General features: G+C 41.6%; 1 protein-coding gene across 8 annotated transcripts in view; it reads right to left on the reverse strand.

Annotated features, from left to right (window-relative positions):
* Positions 1-16126, reverse strand: part of KALRN (kalirin RhoGEF kinase) — an 872788-nt gene that overhangs the window by 532822 nt on the left and 323840 nt on the right. For all 8 annotated transcript variants that reach the window (XM_061609058.1, XM_061609049.1, XM_061609051.1 and 5 more), the window contains one exon: positions 12531-12605. In XM_061609058.1, the coding sequence (XP_061465042.1) occupies positions 12531-12605 (75 nt within the window). The remainder of the gene's footprint in view (positions 1-12530; positions 12606-16126) is intronic.

Here is a 16126-nt window from a genome sequence, read left to right on the forward strand (position 1 = left end):
GACCTCTAGTAGAAGGAACTTGCCATGCAACTGAAAACTGCAAAAGAGATCAGTGCAGCCTTCTTATTTCATTAGCAGCTAGGATACGTTGTTCAATAAATATAGTATCTAGCATACTACACACTGTCTGAACCTGTTTCCAGATTGCAAAAAGTGGAATATGTTGTAACATAAGGAAAGCCTGCAGGCTACTACAAGAAGGCCCATTACAAAAACAAAACAAAAAACCCATACTGAAACTGAAACCATATTTACTAAGACTTGTATCTCATCAAGTTTATACTACCACTGAATTTCTAGAGCGTTGCAACATTTGTAAAAACATCATCATTTGATCAAAACAAGTAGCATTCTCCTGAGCTGCCTGTTGGCCCAGGGAGGCTTGCCTCTAGAACACTGCTGCAGTTTTCTCTCAATAGGAGTGGTCTCAGAGATAACTCTAGCTGGGTGTGCATGTGTCTATGCACATTAAAATAAATAAATAAATTTAGAATTCCAGAGGGGCAAGCAGCCACCTTGTCCCACTCCGCACACCTTTGGTGACAGATGCAATTGACTTTATGTCAAAGTGACTTGAAAACTTGTCCCAGCAGACCACTAAGGGTTCCACCATCTCTCTCTGGACCAGATTGCAACAGGTCTGAAATCAATTACATGGAGAAACTACACTGGATGACACTGAGAACACAGAATGCTGGTGGAAAAGAAATATTTCTTTGTCACCATCATTGCCACAGAACAGGCTCAATAATGAGCTGCTCTAAACTATGATTAGTTGGATTTAGCATAACAGACTTCCTCCATCTGCATTCTAGCTGTCCACCCTCATCTTTCATAGTCCTCAACTCAGATGTTCAGAGGGGCAGGGAATTGGGGCATGGTTATGTCTACCACCCAAGTTATCCCTATATCCCACAGAGTAGCACAGGCTTCAACAGGAGTGCCAGCCATAGCAGCAGAAAAATCCTACCCAGTCCTCCAGAATCTTTCCAAACCCATTCGCCTCCAAATGTGGACTATTTTAAAAGGTTGCTTACCCTTATAGAGAGAGCAAGTGTGGCATAGTGGTTAGAGTGTTGAACTACGACCTGGGAGACTAGGGTTCGAATCCCCACACAGTCATGAAGCTCACTGGGTGACCTTGGATCAGTCACTGCCCCTCAGCCTCAGAGGAAGGCAACGGTAAACCACCTCTGAATACCATGAAAACTCTATTCATAGGGTCACCATGTCAGAATCCACTTGAAGGCAGTCCATTTCCATTTTTACCCTTATAGAGGAGAAAAGCTGCCAAAAACCTAAACCTCAGTTGATAGTGATCTTAAGATAACACAGAAATAATAGTTCAATCCCCTACATTCAGATCTTTACTTCTAAGGGAGTCAAGAAATGCTTCATTGATTCTAGAATAATAAAGTTTCTAGCTGAAGCTAAAATTGTGTTAAATATATGAATATGCAGTGCTTTCTTTTGGTAAAAGTGAGGTGTTGGTACTCAAATAAAAGTGTTGTGGGTGTCAGCACAAATAGCTGCTATGGACAACAAAAAAGAACTAACTACTGTAACAAAAAAAGCGCTCTCTCGCTCTGTGTGTGTGTGTGTGTGTGGAGAGAGATCGAGAGAGAGATCAGATATGAACTTGTTCTTTGTTATTTTATGAATGTAACGTTAGTGTTTCTTTATGCAGTCACTTTTTACTTGTATGGTTACACACAGTTTGAAATTTGCTTTCCACCTCACTTTCTGTTGTTTTTATTTTTAACATTCATCTGTTTCACTTACTATCTTCAATTCAAACACAATAGATGAAAACAACATTAAAGTTAGTGTAAGAAATTTTTTTATTCAAAATTTAAAATATTTTTGAGAAAGGAGATAGAAAATTTTGACATGTAATATGCATGGAGGGTTGCCTTTCACAGAGCAACTGAAAAGATTACTCTATTTCAAACTGTGGAGCTTTTTAGGTGAAAACATCTGATTGACTTTTGCACCAGTGAATTGCTTTTCTAATAGACATTTATGAGGGTCAGGTATCTGTATGCATGTCAACAATTGCCATTAATGAATAACTGAATGAGAATTTTAGTTCTGAATTCCTGGAAATGTCACATATCTTTCACATATAATTTGTTTCACATGGCATTTTTTTAATACATGGACTTTAACACTCTGTTCACTCTGTATTTCCTTCCTCACAGGTTCACTTCCCTTACAAACATCCTTCCTTAACTCTCTCCAGATCTTTCCAAAGCTTCATTCCTGATAACAGACACCATGACATAGCCAAATTTATGCGAACATAGCATTCACATGAGTAATTACCAGCAAATATCTTAGCCGAATTTATATAGTGTCATCAGGACGAAAAGATTTACATAGTGCCATCAAGAAGCATACATTGGGGCTTTAAGGGGGAAAGTCAAGAAGTTAGATGCCAGCCTGGAAGAGCTTACATTTTAAGCTTGAATAGTGAGGGAAAGAAGGAAAGGTGAAAGACAGACAAGTATACCAGAAGATGAATATAACTGAAAGATGAATATACCTGAAAGATTGTCTTACCCCTTATATACCCAGTCGATCTACGGATAAGGGCCTCCTGCAGATACTATATTATCAGAGGTTCATTCCGCACAACATAGGAAGCAAACCTTTAGAGTTGTGGCACCTACCCTTTGGAATTCCATCCTCTTCAATATTATACAGGCACCATCTCTGTTATCTTTTCAGTGCCTATTGAAGACCTTCCTCTTTCAACAAGCCTTTTAAGTAGAGACCTTATCCCAGTCTGCATATGTGTTGGAATTACTTTTAAGATGTTTTAAAAGCTTTTTAAAATATGTTTTTAAAGATGTTTTGTTTTAATATATTTTTAAAGATGTTTTAATATATTTTAAATACTGTTTTTAAGATGTTTTAGAATGTTTTTAGTGTTTTGTTTGCTGTCCTGGGCTCTTTCCAGGAGGAAGGGCAGGATATAAATTAAACAAACAAACATCTATACATATATTTTTGTCAGCCATCACACAGGGTGACAGCAGCATTCCATGGGGACGGGGGGGGGGGGGGAGACAGCCATGCATCAGGCATGAGGCAAGCAAGGACAGCAGACCAGTGAGCGAGCAAGGTGGGCATGAGACGTAAGCAAGCAAGGTGGGAGAGTGGGTGAGCCACGGAGGAACAGAAAGGACAGTCTTGGGTAGCTCCTTATCAACCGTCCTGTTCTGCTGTTGCTGCCCCCTCCGACAGACTCAAAAATGGATGACAAGGAGGAAGAGAGAAGGATGGTTGCTGAGGCGCTTCCCAGGCCACTCCCCACTGTTCCTGTGTTGCTCAATTCACCTCCCTCTTTCTCACAAGAGAAGGTCTCAAGGGAAGAGAGGAGGAAGATTAGCTACCAGTTTGGGTTAGAAGAGGAAGCTTAGTGACTCGTGGGGGGGCGGGAAGAGAAGAGGAAGCTTAATGATCCGTCTGGGAGTCCCTGTGCATATGTGTGTGTTTGGGAGTCCTGGGGAGCGGCAGAGTCCCTGTGTGTGTGTTTGAGAGTCTCTGTGTGTATGTTGATGGGTGGGTGGGAGGTGTTGGGGAGTCCCTGATAGGAAAGCGGAGCAAGTGGGGAGGTTGGCAAGCAGAATGAGCAGGGGCCAGAGCCCCCCTGGTGTAGCTAAATGTTTGTAAGATTTATTTCCACTGAAAGTGAAGACTAAGAGGTTAAGGAAAAGGCTTTATAGAAAGAGTGAGTTTTGCATATGGATTTTAAACGAAGAGAAAGAGGAGCACTAACTCTCATTGAAGATCTAAATATTAGGTGTTCTGGGAAGGTATCAATTATGTCAAGAAAGATGGGCCAGAGTCTTTTAATAAAGCAGGACACTTTAGGGGAAGGAGCAATCATCAGAGAGAAGGATGTGTTGTGAAATAAGGAGATAAAGATGGAGGAGGCCCTTGAAGTTAAGGACCAGGATGTGGAAAGGAAGGGGAGAAGCCAATGCAGGAGTTTGATGAGATACATCACATGGCCGGAAAGAGGGGCAAATTATTTTTCTTGTGGAAGAATTTGCTTCCAAGATCCCACCTAATTGTAGGCCACAGACTCTTCTCTGAGATCTCTTCAACAGGCATGCAGGCCAGAGCATACAAACAGCACTTGAACTGCAGGTTAAAGGATGACACTCCTTAGGCTGTCATAATAGATAGTAAAGATTCACACTCCATTTTCAAAACCACTGGCGATCCTTGCCTCTGTCCATTGTGTCTGCAGACTGCTGAGAGGCAAGGCTGCTATCAAGCTGGCTGTGTCAGAAATTATTGCCTTTTCATGCAGAAACAAAGCAGTAAGCAGTCAGGCAAGAAATGTCCCAAGTGCATTCATCTACCATCCTTTTAAAGAAACTGAAGAGGAATTTGACCAAGAGCAGCAAGCAATTTTTTCATTCTGTGCAACCTGAGCAGGTTCAGTCAGACTGCTACTTGAGTGATTCATGACACACCAGGACAAAATGAAGTCTACTTTCTGAACCGGAAATCTACACACCTGGAAAAAAAAGTTGCAGTATTTCTAATGGCTATTAAGGGCAAGAGCCAACTCATACAACCAGACTTATCTGCGTCATTGCAATGCCCTCACCTAGGGATCCACCCCATGATCACAGCTATCACATAAGCAACACTTGAGGAGTGCAATGACAACAGATAATATGTACTAGGCAAAGGCAACTTCTGTTAATCTTGTGGAGCTCTCTGCTTTTCCAACATTGGTCAAGGGTCTAGAGTAGTCAGCTAAGTAACAAAGTTGCCAACATCTAGCAATTTGCAATGAATGGTTCAAAACATTACAAAACACATATGTAAGTTATACACGAAATCCATAAAGAGAGCTGTAACGTTAAACATGACAATTTATTTGACAGGGCAACCAAGAACTAGATACAATTGTTTTAGTTGCAATATCCAGCCTGTTGCAGGCTGAAAGTTTGCCATTCCTGAACTAGACTATCAAGTGTACATTGCACATAAATACACCATTTGATTTTCCTTTAGCAACCTAGAAGACTTGCATGGTAGCCACTATAATTATGATTACTGTGTGATTGGAGGCTTGTACATAGCCACTGCAATTGTGTATTGGACCACATAATCCAGAATCTGTTCTTACAGCCAAATTCCAGCAGATTTGCCTTTGGTGACCTACAAGATTATGCCACTGCGTATATTGTGACAGCCACTGCAATTATGATTGTGGGATTGGAGATTTTACATAGCCACTGCAATTGTATATTTTAACACATAATCCAGAGTTATTTTTAAAGGGGTTGTGGATTTTAGTCTACTATAGGGATATTAGAGAGCCAGTGTGGCATAGTGCTTAGAGTGTTGGACTACGACCTGGGAGACCAGGTTCAAATCCCCACACAGCCATGAAACGCACTCGGTGACCTTGGGCCAGTCACTGCCTCTTAGCCTCAGAGGGAGGCAATGGTAAACCTCGTCTGAATACCGCTTACCATGAAAACCCTATTCATAGGTCGCCCATAAGTCGGAATCGACTTGAAGGCAGTCCATTTCATTTCATTTTCAGGGATAGGATCCACTGGCCAGTGCCAATTCAAAAGCATTTCATGGACCTAACAGACTGGCATTGATTTGAATTTGTTCTGTATCCGCTAGCCGCTGCTTTTACCTGTGTGTTTTTTTGGCTTGGAAAAAATATTGATAATAATATCAATATTTTTAAAGGAAATCAGTATTTTGAAGAATATATTGATTTTTTAAAGGAAATATTGAAAAATTATCATTCTTACAAAATGTTTTAGAGGCAATTTTTAAAAAAACACAGTCCATTTTCAAAAATAATCATGGAAATTCACTACATTAAAATCTGACCCTCAGTGATTGAGAGTAAGTGAACTGCAGTAATAGAAAATTTGATACCAAATCTGAATTGGGCACATCCCTAGTCTGAGATACCACTTTTGTGACTCATCCAGCAACAGTCAAAATTACTGTTCACCACCTTCTGAAAAAAAATGCACAATAATATGCAAATTTACTTGGAAATAAATCACACTGTGCTCAAGGGAGTTTACTCCCAACTAAGTGTGCCTAGAATTTAAATTTGGTTCATTGTGTATTGTTTGTCCTACACCATGCACTATGTTCCTTTCTACTTGCATTTCCTTCTCTTGTTATTAATAGATTTGGATAAAATAACCAGATGCAAAACCATCAACAAAACCCCTTCCTGCACCTTTGTGCAGACAGAGCTGTAGTCATTCAGGGTATCGGAGTGGGGGTGGGGTCTTAAACTCATTTTCTGGGGAGCAGGGTCCCTATGTTTCCAGCATCCTGGAAGCCAATCAGCATGAAAGGGAAGTATGTTAGCCACTGAGAAGAGTCTTCTAATGTGCTTCCTTGTCCTTTCCTGCTGATTTGAGCCAATCATAGTGAAAGGGGTAAGTCAGCCACTGAGAAGACTCTTCTCAGTAACTAACGCTCTCCCCTTTCATGCCTATTGGCTCCTAGGAATATCTGTTGTGGGAGAAGGCATTAACAAGGATCTCATTCTCAATCCAGCATTAAAAAAGGGGAGGAGGGGCTGTGATTAACATGAAGGGACCCTGAACTTCTGGATTTGCCATGACACTACTGTGTGCAGAACAGGCCATTTGAGCAGATGCAGCTTCTCAGGTAGGATCATGAAAAGTTACACTGACCTCTTCCCTACACTTCAATAAGAGGTATAAGAGCTCTATCCTCTTCTACATCTGGTCACCTTTTGAAATTCTTTTATCATTTTGTCAATGTTCAGCAATCACTGTCCACTTTCTGTTAATCCCCTACCTTTTCATAAAGGCCTCTCCCTTCTCTGCCTCCTGCCACTCGCATTTCCTTTTCTCCTGAACTGTTTCTATAATGCACTAGTCAAAAATGTGAAGTATAACCTATAGCCTATAAATATAATGTCAAGTTGTCATGCAGTTTTCAGAAGGTTAATATTCTCATATCCAAACATGTGGTTTTAATTTGGCTTTGGAACTCAATTTGAAGTTTGCAAATATCCTAAATATATTTCAACTCTATGTAGAACCATATGCCACCACTTTTAATTACAGAGAGCAAAAGAAATTCCTTAAGTATTTAAATCAGTGACCAAATAAGTGGATCAGGCTACAATCTTACACACACTTAGGAAGCTGCCTTATACTAACTCAGACCATTAGTTCAGTATGATCGACAATGACTGATAGTGGTTCTCCAGGGTTCCAGATGAGTGTATTTCCATCTCCTTGAACATGCCAGGAATTTAACCTGGGACCTTTTGCATGCAAAACAAATATTCTACTCCTGAACTATAGCCTTTCCCTAACTAAGAAGCAAATCTCTAAGAACAGAACTGGACTTATTTCTGAGGAGCTGTGGTTAACTTTGCACAATTAAAGCACTACTAAAACAGACTAGAATCTGTCCCTTAATATTTTAAAACCATTCTATTATATATCATATTGCTATATATTGGACAGGTTCCTCGTTGCTCATCTGCTGTGCCCACCGGCCTGTATGTACTGTTGTTTAACACCAGATTGGTACACAATAACAACACACTCATCCATGATTTGATCATGGATGAGGGTGCCAATTTGGTGTGCATTACTGAGACCTAGGTGGGTGAGCTGGGAGGAGTTTGTCTGAACCACCTGGATGCTCGGTATAACACCAGCACAGGCTGCAGGGATAGGGGGGAGGGGTTGCTGTGGTCTACAGAACTTCCATCTCTGTCACCAGGAAACCACTCTGTCTTGGAGCTGGCTGTGAGGGCCTGCACCTGGTGGCAGGCCAAGGAAACAGTAAACTAGGCTTGCTGCTGGTATACAATACACCCTGCTGCCCAACAGCTTCTCTGACTGAGGTGGCAGAGGCCATCTCGGCTGTGGTATTGGAGGATCCCAGGATGATAGTCCTGGGTGATTTCATGTCCATGCTGAGGCTACATTTAGTGTTCCGGCTCCAGACTTCATGGCCTCCATGATGACCATGGGGCTATCTCAATTGGTCACCGGCCTGATGCATACGGCAGGGCACACCCTCGACTTAGTTTTTGATCCAGATGGAGAAAGGGGTGGTCTGGAGATGTGGGGGGTGGATGTCACCTCACTGTCATGGTCAGACCACTTCCTGATGAAGTTTAGGCTTACGGCTCCAATCCTCCCCTGCAGGAGTGGTGGACAGATTAAGATGGTCCGCCCTGGGAGACTAATAGAATCCACTGGATTCCTGAATGCCGGGGGGGGGAGTTCCCAGTAGATAGAGCAGGTGATCCTATTGAAACCCTTGTCATGCTGTGGCACAGCGAGGCACATCTTAACATGGTTGCCCCTGAGCTCCCTCTGTGGCATTGTGCAGCCTGGTTTGCATCTTGGTACACCAGTGAATGAAGGGCAATGAAACAGGCTGGACAATGGCTAGAGCACAACTGGCAAAAGATATGCTGTGATGCTGATTGGTTAAACATCATAACTCTGCCTACTGTGTGGTGGTGAGGGTGGCAAAGAAGGCCCACTTCTCTGCCTCCATCGCATCCTCAAGTAGCCATCCAGTGGAGCTTTTCTGTATTGTTCAGGGGTCTGTTGACATCAACTCCAGGAAATGGAGTTTTACACCCTTCAGAGGCCCACTGTGAACTGTTTGCAAGGCACTTTGAGGGAAAAGTTGCTTGCCCCCATAGCAATCTTGATGCCTCATCCACATCTATTGTAGTCCCCAGTGAGGTGTCCAGTGCAATGTCTGCTGCAACTTCTTGGGATTGATTTCAGGTTATGCAGCCTAATGACACGGACCAGGTGCTTGCAACGATATGGCCAGCAACATGTCCTCTCAACCCTTGCCCTTCTTGGCTTATTAAAGCTTGCCGGGGGGGGTTACTGAGTGAATCCTGGGTGTGGTCAATGCATCATTGTGGGAGGGAGTGGTTCCAGCGACCCTGAAAGAGGCGGCGATCTGACCGCTCCTGAAAAAGCCCACCCTGGACCCATTGGTTTGATTGAGGGTTGTGGTGAAGCAACTGCAAGTACTCTTGGATGAAACATTATCTTGACCTATTCCACTCTGGGTTCAGGCCTGGTTATGGGAATGAATCAGCCTTGGTCACCCTGATGGATGACCGTTATCGGGAGAAGGACAGGGGAGTGTGACCCTGTTATTCTTACTTGATCTCTTGGTGGCTTTTGATACTATTGACCATGGTATCCTTGTGAGCTGACTTGGTGAGATGGGTATTGGAGGCACTGTTTTACAGTGGTTCAGATTCTACCTCCAGGGTCATTTTCAGAGAATAGCATTGGGTAATTGTGTTTTGGCCCCTGGCAGTTGTACTGTGGGGTGCCGCCGGGTGCCATCTTGTCCCCTTTGCTGTTTAACATCTATATGAAGCCCTTGGGAGCAATCGTCAGGAGATTTGTTTTTTTTTTCAATTAATTTTTATTCAAATTTTCAAAACCGAAACAATACAAAAAGAAAAAACACAAATCAATAACTAACACAACAAGAAAAGAAAAAAAAATATAAAAATATTGACTTCCGATTTGTCATAGTTCAGCTATAAATCTATAATATATAACAAGCCTGTCTCTTAATAGATTATAAAATCACCTTCCTCCAGCAGTTATCTTAATTGGTTTCAAATCTCATTAACATCATATCATTTTATTCTTCCACAAAAAGTCAAAGAGAAGTTTCCAATCCTTGAGATATATGTCCATCAATTTTTTTTTCTAGATAAACATGTCAATTAATCCAACTCATCAAGTCTACTAAGTCCAGTAATTTCAAATCGCTCTTCTTCCATTATCCATATTGGTTCCATCTTCCATCTTCCATCTTTACGCACCCAATAATCTTGCTGTCATAGTCATATAATAAGAGTCTGATAGGAATTTCCTTTATCGCAGATATTTTCTTGCCATCAATTCCGAACATATCACTGAAGTATTGTTGCAAAGCCGCATCTCTGTTCCTCTTTTTTACATGATACACTAGCACATCTCTTGAAGATTTTTCCATTGACACAAAACAGGGATTAAATCTGTTAACTTTCTCCATTTCAAGTTCCATCAAATCCTTCCAGTCCAGGAATTTTTTTGAACCGATAATATCTTTATCTCCAATCTCTTCAATTCCTTCAGGGACAGCGCTGAGTTCCAAACCGTAATATTTATCTCCAGGATCCATCACAGCCAGGAAATCCAAATCTTTTTCCATGTCCATATTTAATCCAATCTCCATAGTTTGAACCTTGGCTTTAATTTCTCTTTCATCCTTTTTTGGTTTTCCAGATCTATCTTTATTCTCCTTTCTCACAGAATCCTGAATTTCTTTCAGCTCCTGTCTCATTTCGTCAAATTCAATTCTCCACGCTTGACTATTATTTCTCAGTTCTTGTTTTATTGACTTAATCCCATTCATTATTTTCTGAAACATGTCTAAAGATAAAGTCCCTTCTTGTACATCCATGATCTTCTTAATTGTCATTCTTAAAGCTAAAGGAACAAAACTCCTTCAATTTTCAATGTCCCAAGCAAAGAACAGTTTATTTCTTTATCCAGTTACAAAGGAGTTAATCTTTCAAACCAACTGACGTCACACTCTAGACAGCCCTTATCTCTTATATGCCCAGAAGTGCAAAAACAGCTTTAGTTCACAGCGTCCAAATAACTAGTAGCAGAAGGAATGAGCAGATTCGTCAAAAAAAAGTAGATCAGAAAAAATAGTCCCAGACATGTGTTACACAAAAGTCTTATAAATCAAAAAGATTTTTCCTTTCTCTTCCAATCAGAAACCCCTCATCCGTTGAAATCTTTATAATGCTATTTTCCATGTCAGCTTTTTGCAATAAAAAAAAAGATAGGCTATTTTTATTTTCTTCCCCCTTAGTTCCGTGAGTAAAAGATAAGGAAAGTTTTGGCTCACCCAGGTTTTCTTAATTGCTGTTCCTTTGACAAATCTCTTTAGCTGTATAGATAAGAAAATAATAAAGTGTAGACAGGAGAATGCTTGCCTGTTAGTCCGTCTTTCTTTAAAGAAAAAATAAACGGGTCACTTATTCAGCTGAGCTTAGCTAGAAATCCTCGCTCCGTCCGAGCTGCTGGAAGACCTTCTTTCACAGACAATTCTGATGAATTCCAGTCTCCAACAATCACAACAAAGCTGTGTGGGAAATCTCACGTTTCTTCCTTATCCGGAAGAAATTATCCCCAGTCAAAAAAGACCCTTCTGACTGGATTTAAAACTGAAAAAGTTTCATCCAAGACGGGAGCCCGTCTCAGAGCTGCACAGGCGGAGGGATCCTCCTGGGAAGTCCGCAATCGTCAGGAGATTTGGTGTAAAGTGTCAGCACTACACTGATGATACCTAGCTCTATTTCTCTGTAACATCTGAATCAGGAGAGGCCGTGCAGGCCCTGGACCGCTTCCTGGACTCGGTGGTAGGCTGGATGAGGGCCAATAAACTGAGTCTGAATCCTAGCAAGACGGAGGCACTGTGGGTTGGTGGTTTCCGAGTTCAGATAATTGGTCAGTTGCCTGTTCTGGATGGGGTCATACTCCCTCTGAAAGAGCAAGTCCATAGTCTAGAGGTGCTCCTGGATGCATCTATGTCACTAGAGCCGCAGGTGACCTCAGTGGCTAGGAGTGCCTTTTACCCTTTTTGGCTAGTAAGACAGCTGTAGCTGTTTCTGGACTGGGATAGCCTGACCACTGTTGTTCATGCATTAGTACTCCAGGCTGGATTATTGTAATGCGCTCTATAGGGGGCTGCCCTTGAGGTTGGTCTGGAAGCTGCAGCTGGTACATAATGCACCGGCATGATTGCTCATTGGGGCAGGGTATCATCAACATGCCACTCCGCTGCTGAAATAATTGCACTAACTGCCTATTAGCTACTGGGCTAAGTTCAAGGTTCTGGTTTTGGTGTATAAAGCCCTATACACTTGAGACCAGGATACATGAAAGATCATCTTCCCCTTATATACCCAGTCAGTCACTATGCTCAGCAGGTGAGGGCCTCCTGCAGATACCATCTTATTAGGAGGTCCATTTGGCACAATATAGGAAGCAAACCTTTAGTGTAGTGGCACCTACCCTTTGGAATTTCCTCCCTTTAAATATTAGACCAGCACTATTTCTGTTATATTTTTGGCACCTACTGAAGACCTTCCTCTTTCAACAAGCCTTTTAAGTAGAGACCGTATCCCAGTCTGCATCTGTGTTGGAATTGCTTTTAAGATGTTTTTAAACCTTTTTAAAATTATGTTTTTAACGATGTTTTGTTTTACTATGTTTATAAAGATGTTTTGTTGTAATATATTTTAAAGTCTGTTTTTATGATGTTTTAGAGTGCTTTTGTTTGCCCCCCTGGGCTCCTACTGGAAGGAAGGGCAGAATATAAATCTAATAAATAAATAATATTATTCTTACCTAGTTTTCACCGGCACAACGCACTTATACACTTCAAAAAGAAGGAAGAAACAATGAACCCACCTGACACAAAGGCTACTTTTTCCTTTAATATGGGAAGGACATCAGCAGCTTTTAAGCCATCATTTCTGAAAGATCCTGCAAAAGGAGAAGAAAATAGCAATGTCTTGATTAGAAGGGATTCTGCATTTAACCTGCCTGTGGTATGTTCCACCATGCTCCAAATCAACAAATGATTCCCTGCAATTTGTGAATCAAGATATGGGAATACACAAAACACTCTCTCTTCCATCACCAATTTTATTCTAAAAAAAAACCCTCCAGCATATTATCTATCATATATGTACAAAAATCTCTATGTAGTCAGACCATGACATGAGGCTTTCAAACACAGATCACTGTGGAATGATCTGTGTTTGAACATAACCAGTAGAAGAGGGATCTGGGTGAAGTATTTATTTCTGTGACCTAAATCAACATACAGCTGGAAGGAGTGTCATAAGTTCAGGTTGTTTCTCAATGAATACAGGGAAATAGGATTAGTCAAGTCATGTCCCTCAAGGCTCAGAGCTTGTGATGCAGGAGGCAGAGCCTGGGAGCTAAGGAGGGGTGACTGACAAATCAGGGCTGGTGCATAATTGGGGTAGAAGACGGAATATGACTGGTAAAAGCAACAGCCTGGCTGTGCCTGGTTCCTCAAGGTGCAGAGAAAGTGGTAAACCTTGCAAGGTAAACAGAAAATAGCCTGCCCCTTCATTCTGGGCCCTCAACCTGAAATGTTGCTCTTCTTCCTGGAGAAGAAAGCTAAAAGTGAGAAATTCAAGGCGAAGCAATAATTCTGCTGAAGAAAATCTAGCAACGCACTAGTAGCTTTGGGGGAAGGGAGAGTTCCAAGGACATAAACGTACTTTTGACTAACGGAGCAATCTAGCTCCCCCAGTCATCTGCACTGCAGGGGGTTTCCATGTAGCAGAGGTATTCCTCCACTCAGGTCCACTTGGGCCAGTCAGCAACAGAGATCCCCACTGTACCCCCTAAAAGTGTGGGTGGAAGCTACTGTTGGTTGTATCCCCACAAGCAGTGGACAGCACAAATCCCCAAACAGGGCATTTGTGGGCCAGCGGTTTAGATGTGGCAAAGATATTGCTCCCCTCAGGGCCTCTCAGCTTCACCTGTGGGGGGCTCTGCCACTCCACAGGTCCCTGCTGCACTTGCTGAAAGCATGGGTGGAAGCTATCACCAGTGGTATCTCTGTCAGCTATAGCCAGCATAAACAGCATGTGGTAGGGAAGGGAAAGCTGCCCGACCAAGGAACTGCTAGATCCTAAGCCAGTCCATCTACTGGCTTCTGCTGGGAGGAAGACCAGGATATAAATAAATAAATAATACTGGCAATGGGCTGATCTGGGCCTCTGTGCTACGCCAGCTTAAGCAGGCCACCTTCAGTACTGGTCAGTATGAGCAGTATGGTTTTGGATGTGGCTCCTCTGTTCTATTGGTCCTTGCTGCTCCTGACTGGGAGCTAGGTTTGCTCTCTTAGACTATGCTCGGGCAATAGTTTTTCCCAAGAGCTTAAAGGTAGCACAATACAGACATAGCTGCCCAGGATTTTTCTGTTGCCATATAATATTCTGTCAAATAATTTTTCTGTCATACTTCCATACTGGGAACAGGAGGTAGGGGAGAACAATTGCTGCTCAACAATTGTTCGGCCTCATAACCTTCAAGTGTCTGGAAAAAACTGTTGTCTGTAACAGTCTCATTTCAGAGGAACAGACACTGCAACATTACAATTTTAGTTTATGTTCTCCTGTTTCCAGTGTTGATCTGGTAACTTGATAAAAAAGGATTTTCTCCTCATCCAGCCAGAGTTCCAATATAATTTGTCACTGAACCAAAGTTTATGACTGAAAACCAAAGACTCTCCAAGAGTCCAAATACTTGTTATATTACAAAAGATATATAAATACACACACACACACACAATCATTTAGTGCTCATATTAAGGCATGTAAACAATCCCACCTAGAGTAGTTGATTAGACTTACACCAGTGATATACCAACAGTGTTAACTCCACATTGCTGTTTGTATAAATGCATCTGCATGCAAAATCCACAGAGTTGCAGTTCCTCAATAAGAGCAATGAGAAGTGGGCATATCACATCTCTGTTATGAACATAGCCTAGAAATAGGGATGTCTCCCTCCCTATCATATTTCCCCTAAGTAAGAATATCCCAAGCTCAACAAAGCAAGCTTCTTTTTATTGCCACTGGTGTCTCATCCATAAGCTATGACAATATCAGCAACAAGAAAAGTGTAAATGGCAAAAATAAAAAGATATAACAATAGAGCAAACCCACAGGCTGCAAGCAAGCAATATAATTTCTCTTTTTTAAAATTAAATTTATATCCCGCTCTGCATAGTATCATAGAGTTGGAAGGGGCCTATATGGCCATTGAGTCTAACCCCCTCCTCAGTGCAGGAATTGTTCAAGAAGAAACCCAGGGCAGCATGTGTATCTGAACACTAAATAATATTTCATAACTAACTAACAGCATTGGCAATGCATAATCTTTACAACTGTTTCCAAATGCCATCAGTTATCAAGACTGCAAGATTCTTAACTAATTCCAATCCAAGTTTGGCTGTGGCTAATATAAAAAAACCCATAACCTTACAAAGATAATGTGAATAATATTTGCACAAGGGATATATACCAGAAAGACCCCTCCCCTCCCCCAAATCTATAGGAATATATTTGAAGATGTAATGAAAATGTAAAATACTGACAGCCTAACCCATACATTTAAGTACTTCCTTATACAGGTGGTGCTGCCTAACCATCTGAGCACTGGCAGAGCTCTTATTAAAATTCACATTTACTAGAAACTAAAATCTTTTCAAGTCCAGTGGAACTTACTTCTAAGTAAATGGCCTTGAATTGTGTGGCTTGTGTCAACACATTTGGGATTCCTGATTTGAGTGTCACAGAGAGAAAAAACTTTGCACCTACCCATTTTTCTGTCATAGAGCTGTTCCTGCTCCAACATCTACACACCCCTGCAGCAATCTCAGCTTTGCACTGAAGCAGGGAAGACAACGTGGACAAGAGTTCCATGTGGGAAGACCTGCCTTGTCTGCTTCCTATTATTGTCATTTTTACAGAGAAAGCAACTGGGTTTTGAATTCCTCCCTTCCCATCCCTGAATATGCTTCCGAAAAAGGACTGCCTCTCCATCACAAATCCTTTAATACTCTCATCTTCAGAATGTGCTCAGAGCAACTAATGAAGTCATATTGGCTACACAATTAGATGGTTACATAAATACTACAGAGAGAAGTTTCAACAATGGCTTATGATTTCTGTATAGCTGAAATATAATTTGCTATACCCTTTTACAAACAAAATGTTACACGGTGTCTTGCCAATTTGGCCTTACAGCTTCCTCTTCATTCACTCTCATATAGGAGTTGGACTAATAAATCATTACTTTGTCCTCCCTAGGAAGGCCAATGAAGTACAGATTTCCTGCCATTCCAAAACCAGGAGCAAGTCTGCTCGCTGCCAAGGTGAATGAGTAATTCCTTGGCAGATGGGAGGCTGCTCAGCTGTTGCTTGAGAGATTGAAGGTGGTCATATTTTTGGTTGCTATGG

The sequence above is a fragment of the Rhineura floridana genome, chromosome 2 (genome assembly GCF_030035675.1).
Source record: "Rhineura floridana isolate rRhiFlo1 chromosome 2, rRhiFlo1.hap2, whole genome shotgun sequence".
NCBI lineage: Eukaryota > Metazoa > Chordata > Lepidosauria > Squamata > Rhineuridae > Rhineura > Rhineura floridana.